This window comes from Mustela putorius, unplaced genomic scaffold (genome assembly GCF_011764305.1).
Source record: "Mustela putorius furo isolate JIRA1106 unplaced genomic scaffold, ASM1176430v1.1 tig00000430_pilon_pilon_pilon, whole genome shotgun sequence".
NCBI classification, from domain to species: Eukaryota; Metazoa; Chordata; class Mammalia; order Carnivora; family Mustelidae; genus Mustela; species Mustela putorius.
This window is the reverse complement of record NW_025421377.1, coordinates 5,342,494-5,366,116: the sequence shown is the minus strand read 5'-3', so window position 1 is coordinate 5,366,116 and position 23,623 is coordinate 5,342,494. Positions and strand designations below refer to the sequence as shown.

At 49.2% G+C, this 23,623-nt stretch overlaps 1 protein-coding gene across 2 annotated transcripts in view; it reads left to right on the top strand.

Moving 5' to 3' along the window:
- The first annotated feature begins 5,091 nt into the window (after positions 1-5,091).
- Positions 5,092-23,623, top strand: part of USP46 (ubiquitin specific peptidase 46) — a 57,307-nt gene continuing 38,775 nt past the window's right edge. Inside the window, exon 1 of one of the 2 annotated variants that reach the window (XM_045079743.1) lies at positions 5,092-5,306. In XM_045079743.1, the coding sequence (XP_044935678.1) occupies positions 5,271-5,306 (36 nt within the window). In that variant the 5' untranslated portion in view covers positions 5,092-5,270. Of the gene's footprint in view, positions 5,307-7,677; positions 7,788-23,623 lie in introns of those variants that run through there. The other variant, XM_004764954.3, reaches the window with a different exon arrangement.

The window sequence follows — 23,623 nt, the reverse complement described above, 5'->3', positions numbered from 1 at the left end:
CAATTTCATCCATAACTCCATGTCCTGTGCTGGCTTCGATATATTAATTAATATTACATGCATCTCCAATCCGGACATCTCTTCTGAGCCCCAGACTTGATAGAATTCAGGTTTATCATGGTTATCTGAAACTCAATACCTATGAAATAATCTCACTTCTTTCCAACCATCAACACCTGAACCTTCTCCTTCAGCATTCCCTATGGTAAAAAATAACATTCTTGGGGAGCTTGGGGAGCTCAGTGTTAAGCGTCGGAGTATTGATTTTGGCTCAGGGCTGTGAGATCGAGCCCTACCTGGGGCTCTGCGCTGCGTATGGAGCCTGCTTAAGATTCTCTTCCTCTTTCTCTGCCCCTCGCTCCCCCACCCCCCCAATATATTCTTTTTCATTCCAGTTGGAAACCTGGGACTCATCTTTGTCTCATCCTTGTCTACCACTTTAGCCCACTGTCTCCAAAAGGAGTCTTCAGTTAGCCCACTTCTGTTTCTCCACTGCTGCTCCTAAAGTAAACCCAGGCTACTGATAGCTCTGGGACTCTCCTGCCCCAGATTTCTAACTGGCCTCACAAAGAGTGCTTTTGCTCCTTCAACCTTTTTTTCCCTGGCTGGTAGCCAGCTTTTCTTCAGTTAATCAAAATGTCTCAGCAAATAAGAATCTAATCAAGTTCCAACCTAGCTTCAAAATCTCTCCATGGCATTTCAGTTGCCACTTCAAAATAAGCCAGTTGTTCCAAAGGCTTAGAGACTCTTAACCACCCATGAATACACTCATGATTTTCGAGGTAGTGTCCCTCTAACTGGAACTCTAATTTGATGTTCACTCCCAAAGTTAGCTTAGCCGTATGTTATCCTTATTGCATGTGAAATGTAGCAAAGATAGTCATGAACAATGTTAATATAATACTGCAGTAGAAATCAACCAGTATAAAACTGGGGCTGCCTTCTTTTATCCTAGGATCACCAGTGGCTCACACAGCTTTAGGCACAGGTATGTGTTTCGTAAGCAGGTGTCTGATGCATGATGAAAAGGAAAACGGCTGCCATAAAGTTCCTTACGGAATTGAAGTATCATCCACAGAAACGGCTTTGGTTGCAAACTCGACAGCCCGCAAAATATTTTCCCCAGGGAGGGCCAAATGTTTACTAGCATTTGCATATCAAATGAGCTGCGATAACCTATTTGGCGATGAGGGGAAAAAGAAAGGAAAGAATGTGCCAAGCACAGTGCCTGAGACCTGGTGAGATTTTTCACAAATGCCCGAGACAAGCTTCTTTCTCTCCAGGAGCTTCCAGGCCACTTGGAGAGAGGCCAAATTGTCCAAAAATTTAACGTTCAGTCTCTTGCCGCCTCCTCCTATGGAAAAGGCAGTGGTCTTCCTTTAAATGTAAAATGGCGAGTGAAAACAGGGCTGGCTCTCAGTCTCATTATGTCTCATAAGGGCTGAGAATCAGACATTAATCAAATAATCACGGGCATAATAATAGCTGCTATTCTATCTAGTGACTAGTATGTGCCAGGCATATTTTTAGTCCTTAAATAAATTAATGCAGTCACATTCTATTGAACTCTTACTATCGTCAGTTCATAGAGACAGAAACTGCAGCACAGAGAGGTTAAGAAACTTGCCCAAGGTCATACAGCTGGTCCAGGCAGTCTGGATCCAGCCTCCGTACTGTATAAGATATGGCATAGACATATTTACAAGGTCCACAAAGGGAGGGTGGGTGATGCTGTAAGAACATCTAACAAGGGCATCTCAGTTTGTCTGAAGGCTGAGTAGTGTCAACAACCAAGCAAAGAGGAGTAGTGGGAGAGGGAAAGACACGAAACTGGTAGGAACAGGAGGGGAGAGTGTGGAACCACCTGGATATAGTGGTTGATTGGTAGTGGTGATGAGTGGAGGGAAGGAATCTGGAAGACCTCATGGAGGAGGCAGATCTGAAGGAAGACCGTGAAATAATTGGTTTAGTTTGTAGAGAGGATAGGAAAGGGGAACATGATCTCAGACTGAACCTAATTAATTTGGGGGAGAGGAAGACACTGGTTATGAGGATTCTTCCAATCGCCAGCAGACAGACACTCAGATGGAACTGGACAAAGAAAACAAGGACTTCACTGGCTTGAGCTGCGGAAGAGTCCGGAATATAGACTTGGCAGCGGGGAGATGAATGATGTTAGGGTCGCTCTTCCATTCCTCAGTTCCATTTTTCTATGTTGGTTTGGATCGCAGGCGGTGGGAATATGGAAGCTCTGGATTTTATCCTACCACTTCGGCAAACTCAGGAAGTGGGGTGCTTGTTTCTCTAAAGACCCTGTGTGCACCCCCGTTAGCTCAGCTTATACTACGTTCTCCTGGTTGAGTCAATCACTGTGGCTGGACCATGAGAGGTCCTCCCATTGGCCAGGCCTGGATTACATGCCTTCCCCAGGAAGCAGAGGGCAGGGTCGGCCATACCTGAACCATAGGTTTTGAAAAAGGGACAGCTGCCCAAAGTAGAATCTGGGAACCAGGCAAGCAAAAACTGAGAATGCCATCACGAGTGATTGGCTGGACGGGTGTTCCTCACACGTCATACACAGAATCTCATCTAATAGGTTTGGGCTGGGACCTTAGAGGCCACACTTCTAACAGCCTCCCGGGTGAGGTCAATGCTGCAGGTTCTCCAACCGCGCTTCATGCGGCAAGGGGCATACCACCTGTGACTGTCTCCCTCAAATTTCTTTACGTGTGAAATACGTTTCTTCCCTGTTCTCTCATTAACGTGTCAACATTTTTATGACTTTGCCTCTTATTTCCTCCAAACGTTTACTCGCTGAGTGAAGCTGGGGTTAGGCTTCTTCCTCTTCAGCTGATGCTATTTCCAATTTGGACCTGTGAATACTAACCCTGTAGTAGTGTAAAAATGTATTTAATTATTCACAAGCCTGACAAGACCTGCTGTGTTCATTGATTTGTTGTGTGTGTAAGTCACTGCCTGAGTTTCAATCTGGGTGTTAGTCTATATTGAACACTTCGGTTTTAGGCTATAGGCTGTTAGAAGGTATGCAAAATACCCTTTGAACGTGCTGATGTAGCACTCGGTAATCAGGTGATGTCCAATTTTCATTGTGTCAGCAGTGTTTTCAATCTTCTGGACTTTGCAAGCCACTGTGCCGACACTGGCAGAAATACGGAACTCAATTATGGTACACAATTTCTGTAGCATTGAAGGCTTTGGATTAATGCCTTTAGAAAGGAATGTCTGTGAAACTGAGGCCCAGAGCCTGAGTTTTAGACTCAGGTTTGCTCCTGAACTTGTTTTGTGACTTTGTTCAAGTCTGGAAACCTCTCTAGGCCTCTTATTGGACTAGACGCTATATTGGGTGTCTTGCTGCCCTCCACTCTCCCATGGTGCTCGGCCAACTTAGCAGACTCACTTCATTTGTAACATGGGGGTGACCCCATGGAGGTAAGACACCTGACTCTGGAAGCCTTCTTTTATCCATCTGTCAAAGACAATATTAATCATTGACGTGACCATGGCAATGGGAGGTCACGAATGTATAGAACATCAAGACGGACAGTGGTAAGAAAATCATAGTTAACTATGATCCATCGCTAAGTTTTTGGAATGAAGGTGTTGGCTGAATGACTTGACATAAGCAGGAGTATTATTCCTTAAATCCATTGAAATATACAGAGCCACCATGACCCCAGGGACTGTCACTCAGCAGTTGTCTTTTCTTTACACCCATGTTCTGGAGATATCAACAATCAATGGCTCACACACCTGACACAAATCAACATAAATCGTACATCAGGGAGGATAGGAAGCATGATGTTTTCGCAGTATGTTAGCCTTGGTTAGGAAAAAAACTACCTTCAATTAGTTTCTATCCTCATTCAATTTGTCATTAAATATATCTATCGGTTTACGAATTATCACGGGTTCCACTTGTACAACCTCCGTTGAAAGCATTGAACTGCAACTTTGTAGAATTGTTTCACGTTCGGGAATGGAATCCCCCCACTTCACCTGAACAAATCGGCTGAACGGTGTAGATTGGCGCTTTGAGCCAGAAGCCACGACCTTTCATGCGGGAAACGCGTCTACACCGATGCAGCAAAACCTTCTCAGAACCTAAAGACGCTGGGTCCCGGAGAGGTCTGCTTTTCTTGATGCGGAAAAGTTTGGTTCTCGGTGAATCCGGATTCCAGTCGCTGCTTGGACGGTCTCTAATCCTCCTCCAGGATTCAGACTTCTGTTTTGTACCTGCTACTGCCACAAACTGCCCGAGCGCGCCGCGGCTGGCCTCCGCCCAGACCCAGATTCCTCTCTCCTCCCGGCGCCCTCGACCAGGCAGGCGTCCCGCTGCTGGCCAGGGCTCTCCCACAACCCCGCGTCCTGACCCCATTTACTCCTTGGGTCCCCGCGGGTGCCATCTGGCTGGAACCGCGGGGGAGAAACTAAAGGTTGGACGTAGTCATCCCTGCTCTCTGCCGTCTTCACGCGCCCCAAATGAAAAACCGGGGCTGCTGGCGGACGAGAGGCAGGAAGGAAAAAGCTTAGACGGGAAACGGCCTCGGGGCCCCGCCGGCCCTCTCCGCGGCGCCCGCCTTCCCCGGCTCGCGGGCCGCGGCGCCCCCCGGAGTCGCCCCGCGCCCGAGGCCGTCCCCGGGTCCCCGCCGGCTGCTGGCGGCGTGCGCCCCCTCGTCGGGGACGGTCCGGGGGACGCGCGAGGAGCGGCTGCTGCAGCCACGCGAGCGAGGGCCTGGCCCCGCGCTCCGGCCCTAAGAGGGTGAAGCAGGAAATAGGCGACGAGCGAGGCCGGGGCGGGGGAAGGGGGACCCGGGGCGCGGGCGGAGGGCGGAGGGCGGCGGGGGCGGGGCGGGGGCCGGGCGCGCGGCGGGCGCACTCGGAGCGCGGGCTGCACGCGGCGCGCTCGGGCCGCCCCTCCTCCCCGCGCCGCCGGCCGCGGCCCAGGCTCCCTCGCTCCGCCACTCCCCGCCCCTCCGCTCTCCCTCCCGCCTCCCCGCCTTCCCCGCCCTCCCCGCCTCCTCCACCTCCTCCTCCTCCTCCACCTCCTCCTCCTCCGCCACCTCCTCCTCCTCCTCCCTCCCGGCCTCCCTCTCCCAGCCAAACTGCCCGCCGGACCCCAGGCCGCCTCCCCGCCGCCGCCGCCCCGCCGCCCCGCCGCCGCCCGGCCTCCCCGCGAGCGCTCCACCATGGACAGTCCTGTTTTCACCTTATAAAGATGGCGGTGCGGGATCGCTGCAACCTTTAGACTAATGACTGTCCGAAACATCGCCTCCATCTGTAATATGGTGAGTGGCGGCCGCCGCCGCCTCGGGGGTCGCGCCGGAGGCACGGCGAGGCGAAAGAAAGGGAAGCCCGGGCCGCCCACCCGCCGGGCGCCGGGGTGGGGGCGGGGGGCGCCGGGGTCCGCGCGGCGCGGCCAGAAGTTCCCGGCCCCCGCGCCCGGCGGGCGGGCCGCAGCCCCCCGGGGCGGCCGGGGGAGGGGCCCGATTCCCCCGCCCCCCTCCCAGCCCCGGGACCCGGGAGCCCGCCCGCCGGTGCCCGGGCGCGCCGCCTTGCCTCCGCCCTCGGGCTGCGGTGGAAGCGTCCTCGGGGGGGATAAGCTGAGGATGGGGGGGAACCCATCCCGCCTTTGCGGTAGATAAAGCCCTACGGGTCTCCCTGTCCGCCCTCGTCTCATTTTGACTTCGCTCCTTAAACTATATTTAAAATTCACTTTTGCAAAGGCAGTCGGTGTATCTGGAGAAATTTGAAATGTAATAAAGCTGAAAGTGCAGAATTGTGGTTGGAGAAGTGAACTTCTACCTGGTTTGGAAAGCACGGTCATGTGCTTTGGATGCCTCAATTTCTCCACCTGTGAAAGAGGGACAAGGTTATTTGGCGGTAACATTTGGAGGCCCTGAGGGCGGGGCCGTCTTTGGGCGTGGAGGAGGTCTCCAGGGTTATCTGGCCTGATCTGCTGCAGACCCCTCCGAGGCTGGTGAGCGTGGTCTGGTGAGCGTGGTCACAGCAAGCGGATGTCTTCGGGCTCTGGCGGGGCTGGGTCCATGATGCGGTGCTCACTTTAACTTGGTTTTCTCCCATTGCTACTCTCCCTTCTTTTTCAGTGTTTGCAGGAACAGCTTCCAGCCCTTGGGTTCCCAGGGTGTACCTTGCTGGCACCCCCACTTGTCAGAGCTTTGGGAAGCTCAGCTTGCCCCCCTGGAATAAGGCAGTGGCCCTCCTGGGCAGGGTGAGAGTGTGTGTGTTTTGCCTTCACTCTCGGGTGGTGGGGGCATTCCCCTCCATCAAAGGGCCCCTCCCCCGGCTGGAACACGTGTTCATTTAATGCCAGTTTGGGGGAAACCTCCCTTGAAGCTCTCATACAGGCCCCAGAAGGGAATCTGAGAAGGCAAGATTGAGAAGCCCTGGGGTAAGGTGATCTGGCTACCCTTCCCCCATCGCACAGCTTTTTAAATCTTCTGTCCCACATTCTCCTGCAAGATTAGCACAGAGGGCAAAGGAGCATTCAGGAGCCATGTGTTCGCTCAGGGGTGCAGTCAGGACCCACTGGCGCTGGCTTCAGTTCTCAGCACCGCCAGCAGAGCAAATGCTGGGGCTTCCCGGAGTGAGAGCTGCAAAGGTACTGGCGCAGGACCAGTTAGATGTGGTGGGTGGCTCCTGCAGGAGTTCCGTTTTCTCTCCTTTCCTTCCTTCTCCGCACAGAGACAGGTCTCCTGCTCCTTCCTGTCGAGTGGTGTTAACATTGGTTTGGTGCAACGAAAGGGTGATGCCTTGCTTCCTGGTTTTCCTAAGACCAGTTTGTGAGGGCCACCGGGAAACCGGAGCATCTCTGATCCTCCCTCCTGCCTGCTGTGTGGCCTCAGGCTGCTGGGCCAGTGAGGCATAGTCCTAGCTCTTGGTGGTGTTCCTTTCCTGCCTGGGTGCGGTGACACCCCTCTGTAGTGAAATAGCCTGGGAACTTGAGAGCTCACAGGTCCCAAAAGGAAGCCAGCATCTAGGCCGCCCCCCCTCCCCCATGCAGCTGGGGCTTCTTGGCACACCTGGGCAGAATGGCACAACCAGGTTCCAGCAAAACTCAGGCTGCAGGGAAGACATCAGTACTGTGTCTGCAGAGTTGACACCTCGTGTGGAGTCCCTGAAGCGGCACCAAAGTTAGGGTGGTCACCCGGGTGAAGTGAGGAGCCAGTAATTCCTAAGTAGGGAGTTTTCTGTTCCTAGTTGGACACTGTCTGGAGCAAGTGCAGGTTCTGGTTCGAACATGTACCAGCTTTTTGTCCTTGAACAAGTTGCTGTCTTACTTTCCTCACCTAGAAAAGGGATGACCGTGGTTTCCTCCCTCATTAGGCTGTTGTATTAAATGAGCTCCTGTACTACAGGGCCTAGTACAACGCAAGCATTCAGTGAGGGCTCGCTGTTATTATTAACATCTTTCTCATTATTATGCCACCTTCCAGTGTGGCTTAAAGAATAATGAAGATGATAGGCTCTTGGAAGCAGCCACTAATATAAACAAGCCCACGTTCATTTGTGCAAGTTCATTTATGCAAACCAAGCCAAAGGGCAGGATGCAAAGGCTGGGATGAGAATCCTTAACCCCGCCCCTTATAAAAGCGTGCTCAGGTCAGCCCTGCCCCTCCCAGTCTCCCTTCCCACGGGAGGGAGGGAGGGAGAAGGCTTGGGGATGAGGAGACTGTCTTCACCTGATCAGATGTACATTTGCACCAGACCCCTCCTTAGGTTCTTCCTGGATGATGAATTGTTTCCAGGTAGGTCTTCTCTGAATCTCTGTTGACTGGTTATAGTTTCTCTCTGGGGCTCTCCTTCGTCTTTTCTGCTCCTAACATGATTAGGTCCTGGCTGGTTTGCGTAGTTGTAGAAGGAGCAAGTGGCAATTGCCTTTTCTTCTATGCAGAAGAAAGTTTGGCGTGTTTTAACCAGGTGGATATGTCCAGAAAGGGTGTTAAGAGGTACCATTCTCCTAGGTGAGACTTGAACAAGCCAAAACCTAGCTTGGAACAGCGGACTTGTTTCCTCTGTCAGACAAGAAAGGACCCAGCCGAGCAGAAACAAAACTTGTAGCAAATCCTTTATGTGATTGAGGAATGAACCCCTTCTCTTTCCCTCATACTTCTCCCTGGTTTAGATACGGAAAAGATCTACATTCCTCGGCTTGTCTCCTTATACACTGAGGTTTTATTGTCCCTTGGGAGGGTAATGCTGGTTCCTACCGATTTGTTTGAGTTTTACGTTCGTGTGAAATCCTGCCGCCATGGTTCTTGATCAACTTGCTTGTGTCAGCTTTAGCCACCCGGTGTGTCTGCTTCTGAGATAGTAAGTAAGCTTGTTTGGCTAGTGTGTTGTAATTTTTAAAATGTACTAGCTGCTACCAAGCATGAGGAAATGTGCCTTGTTGGTAATCCTCTGATTTTTGTCCAGATAAATGGATTTAACTTCCTATTAATCACCTTGCAAATGGAAAGTTTTTTGGTTTCACCCCCCTGCCCCCCCACCCCCCATAAGATTTCGGTTTGAAGAGCTTGAGAAATTTTCTCTAGAGGAAGCCTTTGCTGGGAGAAACCAAATGTGTCCTCTAGACTTGTACCAATGCAAATTGGTCTGAATCATCGAATCTTCATTTCATTTGTTAATAGTGCTGTAAGATGTACCATAGAGAACATGCTGGGTGTCAGATTGACTACGTTTCTGTTCCCGTAAGCAACCATTTGTTGAGGACGTGCTGTGTTAGCGTTGGCATGTACTATGGGCAGGTGCTCCATAAATGAACGAGATGAGGCCCAGCAGTTTCTTATTTTGTGGGTGTGACACTGGTAAAGACTGAACAGTTTCAGTAAGGTGCATTTACCTGCACAGCTGAAGGTGCTGCAGAGTCTCAGAAGCAGTACAATGAAAAGGCTGATACCACAGCAGGTGTTTCTTTAGTATAGTTTGCATTTGGTCCGAGTTTGGTTTTTTTTTTTTTTGTTTGTTTGTTTTATATGAGGACATGAATCTAGTTAGTGTACCTTCGAATGGGCATCTGTCGCAGTGCCTGTCTCTTCAGTTAAGCATGAGCGTAATGGTAACGTTGGACAAATTGTTGTCTTTCTTGGGACCCAAGTCTTTCTCACCTTGTAAAACTGATGTGTTTTTGGGGGGCTGTCCAGAGCTTCTTAGTGAACAGTATTTCTTCGAGTCTTTATAAAAAAAAGTTCCTTCCCAACATGGGGCAAGCATCTGAAAGATAATTCAAGGCACTTTGTGAAAAATCTGATGATGTGGGAGGGGCCAGGTGTTCTAGAGGCCCATGAGTTGATCCACGGTCCATCCCTGACGATGCGGCTGTCAGAAGCTCATGGAAAGATACAGGCTTTGGGATTTCTCAAAAGAGGGTGCGCCCAGGGTGGGGGCGGAAGGGGTCTCTCTGGCCTGGGGGTTCACTTTCTCTCTCAGTCGTCTTTGGGCCAGTGGCACCTACTTACCATCGACTGATGAAAAAAGTTCAGCACACAGATGGGAAGTCTTGTGGAAGGCGGAATGTCCTGTGAGGACGGAATGTCCTGTGAGGACGGAATGGTGGGCCTTGGCCTCACCAGCATCGCAAACCAAGGGAGAAGTTCCCGTCCCTAGATGGGCACTGACCTGTCCTTTCTTCACTTTGAAACTCCTCAACACACTATGTCATGAACCAAGCACTATAATTTCTTTTTTAACTGCTTTATTGACATATACATTTGGCATATATTTAAGGTGTTAAAAAAAAAAATCCTTAATTGTCTCTCAACCATTGAAGGACCTAACCACCTTATTTAAAACTGTCGAATATACCAGATATTAGCAACTTAGTATTCCTTGAACAGTCCCAGGATATTATTGGATACCACAGTGAGTGCCGTATTTGAATTGTTTTAAATAAATGAAGTTTTTCTGATATGAAGGGTAAGTAGAACTAGTAAAAATTTGAAACAAAGCTAGAGGATTTTATAGAGATTGTTTTATCTTGTTAAGTCAATCAGCTGAGGCAGTATTTTGAGACTAGTTGGGAAAAAATTTTAAAACTATTAAAAAAATATGTACATCTTGTAACTTGGGAGGAGACATAATTTATCTCTTCTTCTAGTACTGTCACTGTTGCTTCCCGTTCTTGAAGATAATTGGAGACTGTAAGCTTGGTTTAACGTATCATCTGGGAGTGGTTAAAGTCACATGTGAGGGCCTACTGTGATAGTCATCAGATTTTAAAAATTGTAGCCTGGGGTGGGGTGGGCTGATGTTTAAAGAAAAATTCTCTTCTTCTGGTCTCTTGGTGTAACATGTAGATGTTTGTGTTGGGTCAGGACCTGACAATTAGGCCTATAGCTTTTTCTCTGTTTTTTCTTGGAATCCTAGAGGAAAACAAAGTTGAATGCCAGTATTTAGTTAGCATGAAAGATTGTAATATTATTTTCTAAATATCCACTTTTTATCTAGTTCACCGATACAATAAAACCTACTTATTTTTTTGACTAATGTGGAATTTTGGTATTTTGGCTTGTAATAGAAAGTAATTTTCAGTTTGGGTCCTCTTAGCATTTAAGAGAAATTTCTGTGGTTTTCTTGTCCTCTTTTCCCCAGCCTGCTGTGTCTAGTTCATTCAGATGACTTGAGGCTTTATGATAGTGTGTAATTCTGTGGTATCATCAGAAAGGTCTCTCCTGGTGGCTTTATCTCCAACCTATTCATGGAACCAGCCCAAAACAAAGGGACTGGAAGAGTTCGGTGTCTTTTAGGAGATGTAATACTTCTGGCCTATTTTAATGCACATTCTTGTTACGTCTTTGATTGTGATGAAACCAAATGCTAATCTAAGGGTTTGAAAGGCCTGATGATCCTTTAAGAGAAAAAGCCACCCCCAAATGAATGAGCAAATACTTTTTTGAGAGAAATAAATTCTGTATCAACAATCAACCCTGTCATTAAAGGCTTCTTGGAATGTTTCTGTACTGAGCTTGTTGCCAAGAATTTCGGGTATGTCGTAAGTCCTTGACATGCAGTTTTACTACAGTTTTAAGAACGGTTGTTTGTGCTGGATGTTGGTAAGTGTGGAAGAAACCCTGTTGGTTCTCAAAGCTTTGCTTTCCACCTCTTGGTCCAGTCTTCTGCACTTCCAGTTCTGATGCCACTTTCAGAGCCTAATCGTGCTTAAAAGTAGTTTGGACTTCTGACTCTTTTTCTGGGTGATGATAGATTTCAGGCGCACACAAGAATACGGAGAATAAGAGAGGGAACCACCCGTGTGTTTCCATCTACCACCCAGTGAAGAAAGAAAACACTACAAGCACAAGCGAACACTTCATCATCTCACTCCCCCTTCTTCTGGACAGTGACTGCTGCTCCAAACTTGACGTTTATAGACTTCAACTAGATGTGTCCGTCAGCCGGATACATTGTCATTTTCTCCTGTTCGAAACGCGCTCTCTGATACTGAACAGCTCCTTCTCAGTTTGCTTTTCCATCATTATGGCTTTGAGATTTACCCATTGGAATGTGTGTAATTCTGGGTTATTCGCTGCTATCTGAGCTTCCATCACGAATCTGCTCCCAAGTATTCATTTTATTTTATTTTTTATATCAATTCAGTTAGCCAACATATAACGCATTGTTAACTTTTTTTGGTATTGATTTTATTGTTGAGTAGCACTTGGGTTTATCATGTGTTGTGTTTGTCATGACAGCTTTGAACTTGTCGCCCTATGCCTCTGTTTAAAGTTTCTCTGTGGGACCTGCCTCCAGGAGAAATTGCTGGATCCAAGGAAAGGGGCATCTTCAGCTCTTAGTACATTGCCAGGTCGCTCTCCGGAGCAGGTGTGCCCGTGTGCGTCCCACCGGCGGCGCTGCGGAGCGCCAGCTGCTCCGCGGGCTTGCAGACGCCCGGTATCCGGAGTCTGACATTTTGCCAGGCTGATGGGTGGGAAGGGGTATCCTGGTGATTTAAAATGTTTGCTTCCCCGTTTACTAACAAGGCCAGACATCTATCTTTTCCTGTGTTTATGGGGCTGGGTGGTTTTTAATCCAGGGACTCAGGGGACAGTTTTCCCAGGCTTGAGAGTCAGGATGGCAGTGTGCCTTCTGTCTGCAAACGGGGAAAGGGAGGACGCAGGGGAAAACTGGGAGGACCGAAGGGCAAGTCCAGAGCGGGAGGGCGGGAATGGAAGCTGGAGGCTGAGGGAACGGGAACAAGGAGGTGAAAGTCTCCAGTGAGAAGATTACAGACCAGAAGTGAGATGGTGCATTCACGGAGCGCCGGAGCGCTGAGAGTGCGTCTGGGCTGCCTTACTGCGCTGTCCTGGCCTCTCTGTTCAGGGTACGTCGTGCACGCTTTGACCGAAGTCGGCTTTGGTGAACATGTGTCCGTTTCCGGGGCCTCTTCCGTGGAGAGCGGCAGCAAGGCTGGACGCAGGGAGTTTTCCTGTTCACCCAGTTGCTTTTTGACGTTCTTTCAGAAAGGCGGTGTGTTTCTCTGGAAACGGCGCTGCAGTGAACTGCACACGTGCCTTCATTTCTCCAGGACGGAGGCCCTGAAACGGAAGAGCTGTTCCGACGATGCGCCTGGCTGCAGCTTTCCTGGGTGTTGCCAAAGGGGCCCCGACACGGTTGCATGATGTGGAGCTTTTCTGGTGTGTGGCTTCTGTGGCCCTAGTCCCAGAGCCTCTGCCTGGGCAGGGTGTAGGTAGCTCTGGGGTGGGTTTTAGGCACCTGGGATTTTTATTTTTTGTAAGTGCCACAGCTGATTTTGATAAGCCTCTGAAGCTGAGAATCCACCGTGTTAGACGGGCAGCTTGGCAAGGACAGGGCGTTCGGCACAGGCACATCTGTGCCAGCTGCTCAACCAAGGATTACAGGAGAAGGGAGTGGGGGGCTGTATGTAGCGAGCTAGAATGGAAGAGTTGCTGTGCCCGGAGGCAGTGCTCATCACATGTCACTGTCCACAGGAATTACCTGGGGATCTTGTTAAAATGCAGAGTCAAATTCAGTGGGTCTGGAGTGGGGGATGAGATTCTGCGTCTCTAGCATCCCCAGCTTGGGGAGCACACTTAGAACAGCAAGTCCCAAGGGGGAAAAAAGAGACCGACTTCTTTCTTCCCTACAGCTTTCAAGTGCACAGAGTTTTGGATTTGGAATCCTGCTAGGTAGATCTCGAAGCCCGTTTCTTCCTCTCTTTATAACACAAAGAGGAAGGTGATAAAATACCTTTTGCACAGCATTTTTGGGGAGACTCAAAGGAGATCATACTGCCTGTGAAAGCATTTTGTGAACTGCGATGCTCTCACACACATTACGTTCTGTAGTCCTCTTTCTTGTAGGGAATTAATGGTTTCCTTCAGTTTGCTCAAAGCACAAAGCTATTGTTAAAAGAAATTGAACAGATTTAGGGAAAGCTACCAATAAGTTGAGGTAGTTTACGGATACACCGAACACGGGGAAGGACAACACACCGACCTCTGAGACTCCCTGGTTTATTGGAATTCTGCTTTCATTTTGACCGGCTGTCTGCAGTTAGTGGGCATTTTGGGAAGAGTGGGATGGGGGTAGGGGTTGGGCACAAGCAGAGGCAAAATTCACCTTGTGTGGTTCTGAGTGCAGGTGCTAGGAAGCGGGGGGTTCCCTTCTCACTGGTTTGTGGTGGGAGAGGAATGGGCTAGGGAGAGCCCCACAGCTCTCTCCCACTCAGCTCTGCAGATGATAGGACAGTAGGGAGGCCCTCGGATTTATTCCCCAAGTCAGACACTTCTCTCACAGTGTGGAGGGGTGTACTCCAAGTGGTTACTGGGTATTACTGATCTACTGAAGGTACAGGTAGAGTTACTCAGCACAGACCAGGCTTGGGGTCAGCCCCAGGTTAAACCACCAAAGGACACGGCCATTTAAGTGCAGCATTTCAGGGTGCTTTATTTATTGGGGATACTGCCTTATCCACCTGAGAGAGGCAGTGTGGTCTACAGGGGGAGGGCGAATAAAAATAAAAAAGTGACCTTCAGAGCTGGTGTGTATTGAATGCTGCAGTTTCTTCCCATTCCCAGCCTCCACTCTTTTTATTCGCACTTTTTCTCTATGTCTTTGAATCACTTGAATGTCATAGTAGTTTTCCTTAAATCTGTGCAACTTCATTTAATCTGGCCTTGTTTTGTGCTAAGACATCTGTGAGGTAATGGGTTTGATGAGCTAGTTATATGCTTTTCTAATGCATATCAAAAACATAATTGCTAGAGATGCAAATATCAGAATCATTCTGCTGTACACCTGAAACTAATAGAGTGCTGTATGTCGATAAGTCAATAAAAAGACGCAGAATTGCTAGAGTTGGAAGTGTTCATACTGGAGCTACCTAAGATGATCTCACCTCCCTCTGGGATTCATGGGTTTAGTTTGGGGAGGCATTGGCTCAGATAAGAGTTTCTTCATGGCAGGTTCAATTAACTGGCTATTTGAGGAGCCCCCCCCTTTTGTAAGTAATCTCTTTGTCCACCTTGGGTCTCGAACTCATGACCTCAAGATCAAGAGTCTTCTGCTCTACCGACTGAGCCTGCCAGGCACCCCTGGAGGAACACTGTTACACCAGTTAGTAGATGACAGGTTGGTCAGCTTCCTTGGGAGGCCGGTTAGCCTGTGGAGGAGATCTGGTTGGATGTCCCCCGCTGCTGTGGGTTGGGTGTGAGAGTTGCTGTTGTTCCCACTCCCAGAGATGCTGCTTGTCACCCGTAACATGGGGGTGACAAGAGAACTTCCCTCCCTGGGGCATTGTGGGGCTGCAATGGAATCATTAACGTTTGGTGCTTACCCAGGACCTGACCTTTCTACTAGTGTTTTCTTCCAGTGCCCCTGGCTTTTGCACTAGCCCTGGAGTCCAAACGATGTAGCAGAAAGTGCCCTGGTGTCCAAGGTCTCAGGTTCCAGTGTTGACGCTGCCACTCTGTAGCTTTCCAGACACGGGCCTGGTGACTCAGCCTCTCAGAGTCTGAGACATGAGGAGCCCCTCCTGCTGGGAGCAGTGTGAGAAGAGGAGCCCCGCGGGGCAGGGTAGCCTGGCTTCCAGTTAGAGACCAGATGGGGGCCGGGCGAGCACAGAGGGGACAGAAGGAGGAAGAAGCTGTGATTTCCTACTGAAATGTCGATGGTAGACAAGGTGCTGATGGCGTGTGGCGAAACTTTTGTAATCATCAGTAAGATACTGTGTTTTTCCCTTTCCTGATGATGAGGGCACATCATGTAGGCGGAGACTTTTGGCCATCTCATAGGCATCTTACAGACTCTTGTATTACCTGGCGCACACAGTTCGGTGTTCCTAGCTGAGAGACACATGAAGTAGCTGAGTGCAGTTTCTTTTTCTTTTTTAAGATTTTATTTACTTATTTATTTGAGAGAGAGAGAGCATGAGCTCGGGTGCACCTGCACAAGCCGAGGAGGGGCCCAGGGAGAAGCAGACTGCCCGCGCCCCAGGTGGCAAGCAGGGAGCCCTCCGCAGGGCTCTGTCCCGGGACCCTGGGATCATGACCTGAGAGCCAAAGGCAGGTGCTTCACCGACTGAGCCACGCAGGTGCCCCTAAGCTCCGTTTCTTCTAAAAAAAAAAAAAATCGCCTGGGTGGCTCAGTGGGTTAAGGCCTCTGCCTTCGGCTCGGGTCATGATCCCAGGGTCCTGGGGTCGAGCCCTGCGTCGGGCTCTCTGCTCCGTGGAGAGCCCGTTTCCTCCTCTCTCTCTCTGCCTGCCTCTCCGCCTACTTGTGTTCTCTTTCTGTTAAATAGATAAATAAAATCTTTAAAAAAAAAATCAAAAACAAAAACAAAACTTAAACTTTTTTAAAAAAGATGAGTTTCCACCGTAGGAGTTTCCAACTGTGCAGAAGGCTATAATGTTGACGACACACGCACCATCCGGTCCTGGCCTCCGCGCAGTTTCTCCTCGCAGTTCCCTCTGCTTCCGTTCATTGGTATCTTATGCACGTAGAAGCAGATATGTTTATTTCTCTCGTCGTTTTTTAAAAACACAAGCAGTGCTTTTAGCCTGTGCTGGTCTATCCTGATCTGCCCCTGCTTTCTGTGCCTTGGAGGTGGGTAGCGCTAGTCTGGGAAGAGCGTCCCCATTCTTTTTTAATGGCTTGCAGAGTATTCAGTATCTTGAATGTACTGCCCTGGCTTACCTAGCCCCCCACAATGGGCAGAAGGGTAGTTTTCCAGTCTTGGCTTTTACAAACAAGGCTATAGGGAACATCTATCCATCCATATGTCCACATACCATTTTCACGTGTGGGGATAGAGCTGTCACCTCATTTCTTAGAAATGGATTTGCATTTGTAACTTGGATGGATTTCGCCAAGTTGCCCTCCACCAGCAGCAAGCAATATGTGCGACTCGTTACCCGCAGCCTTGCCAAAGCCGTGTGCTCTCCAGAACCCTTGTGGTCTCTGCTAGTCAGGGGGAGAATGGTGTCCTCGTGCACTTGTAGTTTGCGTGCCTCTCCTTAGGGGAGCTTGAGCAGCAATTCACACGTTCAGGAAAACAAGCTCCATTTCATTTAACTGTTTTGTTGTTGGCAATTATTTTCCAAGTCTGTAGGGAAGGACCAGTTTTACTTTGCCTTTCAATCTGTCACAGACTGGTATTTTTGTAAAATACAATAAAAAAGAATTATTAGCAAAATGGAGTTAAAAACTCCCAAGATACATAAGCACACAAACCCCTCTTTTATGATTAAACTTGACAGATACAAAATTACTCTATCCATTCGTCTTACCTGTTCTTAATTTCTGAACTTAGCTCATGGCAGTAATGATACCTTGAGTGATATTGCTGTAAAGAATTCCTGACTCGTCTCTTTTCTCCTATGGCCACCCTGTTTGGGGATGAGAGAAGAGAGAGCAGAATTTTCTATTTTCTTTCTTTCTTTCTTTCTTTTTTTTTTTAAAAGACTTTATTTATTTGTCAGAGAGCGAGCAAGCACAAGCAGAGGGAGAAGCAGGCTCCCTGCCGAGCAAGGAGGGCTTGATCCTAGGACCTTGAGATCTTGACCTGATCCAAAGGCAGACGCTTAACGGGCAGAGCCACCCAGGTGCCCCGACTTTTATGTTTTCTATTTCAGAGTCAGTACTAGATGCTTTCATTCCACTAGAGTAAAATATGTGTGATGGTGCAGGCCTGATTCAGAGGGCAGGGGTGCCGCGCAGACCCATCCGGCTACACCAGCACCTTGCGTTCTCCCATGCTGGGATGGGGCACTGGTGTCCTGGTGTTTCATTGATGAAGAGCTCGAGCTTGAATTACTAGAGGGCGTTGGGTGGGTGGAGAACGCTCAAAATCCCCATATAAGTCAAATTTGCAGAGCTGTCCTCTTTGACCTGGGGCTTTGCTGGGAGCCCGGGCCTTCCTGTGCTGCTTTTCTGGGGAGTGACGTGACGGCAGGGGCTCCGGGGTGAAGTAGGAGCTGCGGAGACCTCATGAGCAGGGTGGCATTCTTGGGGGCTTGGTTGTAGAACGTTGGGTTGGGAAGGAGTTTTGCTTGTAGCACACGGAGTTCAGTGACTGTGGGTGAAAGTTCCTTTTTCTCCCCCTCAGCCAGAAGATAGACACCGACCAGGATCATTTGTTCTGCTTTTGAGTTGAAATTTTCTCTTTGCATGAGGACTTTTTTACACTGTCGCTAGGCATGTGGAGAGCTGTTTTACAAACCGGAGTCTCTGGCTGCTCTTTAATGTCCCTTCCCGTGATGACTGGGGATCATTATGTATCCCAGGGTCATCTTTCTTCAGCAGCCAGACGTCTTTGTTTCTGTGTTATGATCATTAAATGAAGTCATGTTGAGGTTTTTTTTTTCACTTCTTTCCCTACCCAGTATCCTGTAAGGCGTGGAAATGGCCCGCTACGGTGGCGCAGGATAGAAATGTACTTTAACTGCCTTCTTGTGGATGACGGCCCCCGGGGAAAGCCTGGAGAGACCCGGGAGGGGGCTGAGCGCGCTCGCACCGGGAGCTGGGGTTGCAGTGTGACGGTGTTCAGATCCCGGGTTCACAGCAGACCTCTGCTTCATACGACCACCTGACCTTGGCCAGGTCCTCAACCTCCATTAACCTCATTTCCCTTAGCTATGAAATGGGGCTGGGGAGTCCCCGGGAATGATTTTTCTGAATGGAGAGTTTTGTTCAGTGTTGCTCGCTGGGACTGGGTGACCGGTCTGCTGTCTGAGCAGGACGGACATCCATAGCCACCTTGGGCTGTCGCGCCCCCGGGGGTTAGGTGACGAGGGCATGAGTGCCCGAGAGCCAGGGACCACGCGGTCAGAGGCAGCTCTGGCTCTCTGCCTAGTCCCTGGATCTGCAGTTCGGGAATTACTAAAAATATGAATGAGAAGATCCTCTCCCCTGACTGGCGGTCAGGGGCCTGGGCTCGGAATCCGAATGGCCTACATTAGAGTCGTGTCTCTGCCTTTACAGACGGAGTGAAGGTGAGCAGGTTCTTCCCTTTCTTCAGGAGTAGAAGAAGGATAATAAGTGTAATCTGGCTTGGGCTGGACGAGAGCGGACGAGAGGGATGGAATATATGGACGTGCAGTCTCTGAATGCGTGGCCTGTGCTACTTACCCCCTTACCCCGTTTGCACATTATTCAGTCGGCAGATTGATGTCGGCGCCTTATTACACGCCCGAGGCTCTGTTAGGTCCTGGCAAACCAACCAGACCTGATAGAGCCTGGCTTCGTGGAGGTTATGGTCTCATGTAGAGATCACCAGGCTTTTCGGTCAAGGGCTAGATGGTAAAGATATTGGGCTTTGTGGGCCACAGTGTCTCAGTCACAACTACTCCACTATTGTGAAAGTAGCTGCAATAAGTCAGTGGACACTTGTGACCGTATGCCCGTACAACTTTATTTACAAAAGTAGCTGTGCCGGATTTGGTCCGTGGACCATCACTTCCCAACCTGTGGTTCAGTGGGAAAACATGTTAAATAATCACCAGGATGTTATCACAAATCGTGGTAAGCTTTATGACGTTCCATACAGGATTCTGCGAGAGAGAGGTAAAGGAAGCTAGCTTTGAAGAAGTGGCATCGAAGCAAACTGGCGAGGGGAGGGGAAAGTGGGGGCCGTAGCTCAAGGGCCAGGGAAGTGGCCACACCAGTTCTGAGCCTGCATTTCTGCCTTTTAGAGCTACAGTGGATATTTTGTTCAGAATTACAGCCTGCATTTCTATTTTTTAGAGGTATGACAGCTCGCAGCTTCCTTTGGATTTAAAAAAAAAGGAAACTTTCCTGATATATAATTCATTCCAGTTCTCTCCCCCTTCCCCACCCCCTCACCCCGTTATAATCTTAACACTGAGAATTGAGCAAGCTGTATTAATAACACATTTTGGGGTGCCTGGCTGGCTCAGCTGGAGCGTGTGACTTTTTTTTTTTTTTTGGAACAAGAGAGACAGAGAGAGTGAGCACATGAGTGGGGGAAGGGACAAAGGGAGAGGGAGAATCCCAAACGATTCTGCACTGAGCTCGGAGCCCGTTGGGGCGCTCGATCTCACAACCCTGAGATCATGACCTGAGCCAAAATCAGGAGTTGGATGCTTCACTGACTCAGCCACCCAGATGCTCCTGGAGCGTGTGACTCTTGATCTCAGGGGTTGTGGGTTTGAGATCCATGTTGGGTGTAAGAGGTTACTTTAAAAAAAAAAAAGAAAGTCTAAAAAAATATATTTTGTTATGCGTTCTTGTGGTGGGTTCTTTTTCTATGACATTGTTTTCCTTATATAACCGTCAGTAACTAAAAATTTACAAGTTAGAGCAGTAAGATTGCACATTATTTCATTATTAGGTATAAAGTGTTTTACCCCTTAGAACTCATTTCTATTTTGTTTTAAAGATTTTATTTATTTTTGAGAGAGCGAGAGAGCACGGTAGGGGAGAGGGATAGAGGGGGAAGCGGGCTCTCTGGTGAGCAGGGAGCCTGATGCAGGGCTGGGATCATGACCTGAGCCGACGGTAGACACTTAACGGATTGAGCCATCCAGGTGCCCTCATTTCTACTTTTTGATGCTGTTTTCTCTTTTTGCCTTGTTAAACTTAATATTATTTACTTTTCCTGCTTGGCTAAAGGTTCACAGCACTTAAAACCATTTGGGCCAAAAAAAAGTCCGTTTTCCTATTGACTACATCCCGAGTTTTTCCTGACTTCCAACCTCCGTTGTATATTTGCTTTAAACAGGTTGCAGTGTCCTGTAGAGATTTTACAGAAAAGGACAGGTGTGCTGCTCACTGTGGCTATTTCATGGGGTGCCTTGGAGTTAGGGGTTTGCCTGTACAGCTTTGTGACCTCTTCAGGTTTTCCTTCTGCCATTCTGGGGTTCTCTTGACGCTCCTTGAGAGTCAGAACAGTTTCGTGGTCGGGAGCCTCCTGGGGTGAGTTCAAACCCAGTTCGCCGCACTTGGCTGTGCGAACTTGGATAACGTTCACTACCGTCTCTAGGTCCCAGTCCTCTTATCTTTAAAATGGGGACAATAATGGCATTCACCTCCAGAGTTAAATGGTGAGGTGATGGTGACAGGAGTAAAATACACATCCCGTCCTGACGGCAGTGACTGGGCGTAGTAAGGCTGATGTGTGTTATCTTTTGTTGTTATGATGACTAATTATGCAACTCCTCCGTAACCATGCCTAAATTGTGGCAGGTGGCTCCTGACTCATCCTGAGCTCTTGGGCTGTGTCACCTCATTTTCATTTCACTCTCTCTGGGAGGCTGTAAGAATGACCTTCAGTCGTCAGAAGTCAGGGACTGCTAGTCCTTGTGAAAGCTCGTTCTTGGTGTATGTTTGTACTTTGAAAACTTAACTTGATAAGTAGAATAGCCTTTTGAGCATAGACCTAAAAATGTGTTTTCAGCCAACAACATTCACTTTGTCATATATTTTAGCCCTTGGCTTATTATTAGGGACTTGTTCTCTGAGTACTCAGGAAATCCTTACATGTTGTTTTTGGCCTTTTGTGTGTGTGTCCCTTCTTTGTGCAGCCTTGAGCGAGGCTGCCTATCCTAGGATTCGCAGAAGTGGGCTGTCCTGAGGTGATCTTGGGCAAGGAGGCTTACTTCTCTGGGTCTGTGAAATGGGTCTAGCTGATCTCCAGGGATGCTTCCTGGTCTCTGTGGTTTTCTGCTCAGGCACTGCCATATGATGGCGATCGTCTCATTGGCTTTTATAGACCTCGTAGTGTCGTTCTGATTGTATCATTCTCTGGGGCGAGATTCTGTGTCTTTTTTATTCCCCCGTGGAAGACATTCTAATATGCTTTCCTTATAAACTGCTTTTAAAATCGCTTTGAAAAGAAACGCCTTTTCTCTGTGCATCTGAGGCATCTACGCTTCACCCTTCCCGGTTGTTCTTGTTGTTTATTTGCTGATTTTGCAGCCCCCCCCTCGGCAGAATTGCTCTCAGAAGGGCTCTGAAGAGCTAACATTACAGTCTTCTTGTTGGAACTTGTCCCAGCCCAGATTCTATTTTTAATAAAGTGTGGCACATTGTTTTTCAAAGGCCACCAAATTTTTTACTGATGGAAATAAGATCTTTGTGCTTCTATACCTCCAGACCCTGTGATTTACCACCACAGATTGGGTTTTTTGTTCAGCATCTGGCCTCGGAGCGATTACCCTCCGTGCCTCCCACTCTGTCTTTTGTGCGCGAGCAGGAACGCAGGCTCCCGGCTTTGTAGGCTGCCCTGCCGTTGACATCGTGTTGGTGACAGCCCGGGTTCTGCTTGACTCTCCCTGCCTGCCGAGCGGTCAGATGGGCTGGACACCAGCCTCTCTCCCCTCTCAGCCAGGAAACCGAGGCCAAGAGAGCGGAGTGACCAACACCAAGGGCACATTCCTACTGGGAGGAAGAAAATGGCCAAATGCAGTCTGAATTATGTGCTGTGGGCTTTAGATAGCTGGTCTGCTGGCTATTAGTTTGCTAATTTTTATTAAACTTTTTGTATGACAAAAATAATACATGCTCAGAGTAAAACATGTAAATGGTTGAGAAGAGAACCTGAAAAGCCCCTTGGTGATCTCCCAGCCCCGCCCTTAGGCCCTAGGGATGACATGAATGATTTCTGCTGTATTCTGGAAGGGGCTTCCTTTAGTGCAGGGGCGGTGAGTGCGGGCAGGCCTGGTCGGCTGTGTTCACGTGTGGGCCTCAGGTCGAGTGCTGGGCAAAAAGCAAGGCTCTGCGTCTGTTGATGAAATGAGTGACATTTCCAGTATTGGCCTATGCATCGTCACTCTCTAACATGCTTTAACTTACTACTGTATCTTGGACAGATTTTATAGCAGTACCTGTGTGGCAACTTCACTGGTTGCACATGCAAGGGAGTGAGAGAGAGAGAGAGAATCTGAAGCAGATTATGAGCTCAGGGCAGAGCCCGACATGGGGCTTGATCCCACAACCTCGAGATCATGACTTGAGCTGAAACTAAGTGTTGGATGCTTAAGCGACTGAGCCACCCAGGTGCCCATTAACTTTACTTTTTAAACAGCTGCACGGGACTCCGTCATATGGTTCACTGTAACTTTTTAACCAGTTCAGATTGTTTCCACCTTGTTTTCTGTTACAAACCTTGCCACAAGGACCCTCTGAGACATTGCCTGCTAGTTGTTCCCTCATTTTCCATCTTCCTTTTCTATTTTTCTTTAAGATTTTATTTATTTATTTGACAGAGAGATCACAAGTAGGCAGAGAGGCAGACAGAGCGGGGGGGGGGGCAGGCTCCCCACTGTGCAGAGCGCCCGATGTGGGGCTCGATCCCAGGACCCTCAGATCATGACCCGCGCCGAATGCAGACGCTTAACTGACTGAGCCCCCCAGGCGCCCCTCCATTTTCCATTTCTAATGTTCGCTAGTCATGGCTGCTCTTGCCAGCCTCCCTCGCAGCTAGGTAGGGATGCCATGCGGGTGCCCCGGGTGGGAAGCAGGGCTTATGTGGTGGAAGTTTCCTATTGCTGCTGTAAAAAAAACACCACATACTTAGTAGTTTCAAATGACACATTTATTCTCTTAGAGCTCCAGAGGTCAGATGTCCTAAAATCAAGGTGTCACCAGGCTGCACACCTTCCAGAGGCTCTGAGGGAGGATGTGTTCCCTTGCCTTTTCCAGTGTCTGCAGCTGCCTACATTTCACAGCTCACAGCCCTTCCTCCGTCTTCACATCCCCCCTTGGAACTCTGCTCCTGTTGGCGCGTCTCCGCACTGACTCTTGCCTCTTGTGTCCTTCCTCTGTGGACCTTGTGGTTACCCCGGGCTCACCCACATAATCCGGGTCATCTCCCCATCTCAAGATCCTTAAATTAATCACACCTGCACAATCCTGTTTGCCATGTGGGGTCACAGATTCACAGCTCCAGGGACGAGGGCGCAGACGTCTTGCAGGGGCCACTCTACTTTCCGTGACAGGCACTCCCGGAGCCTGGGGGTGGTCAGCGAGGAATTCCCTGAGAGCGTGATGGGGCGCAGCCTGGTGAAGAAGCTGGGGAAGGGCCTTCAGATGGGGGGGGGGGGCGGAATGTGAGGTGTGTGAGGTGTGTGAGGAGTGGAATGAAGTCGGTCCTGACAGGCAAGGC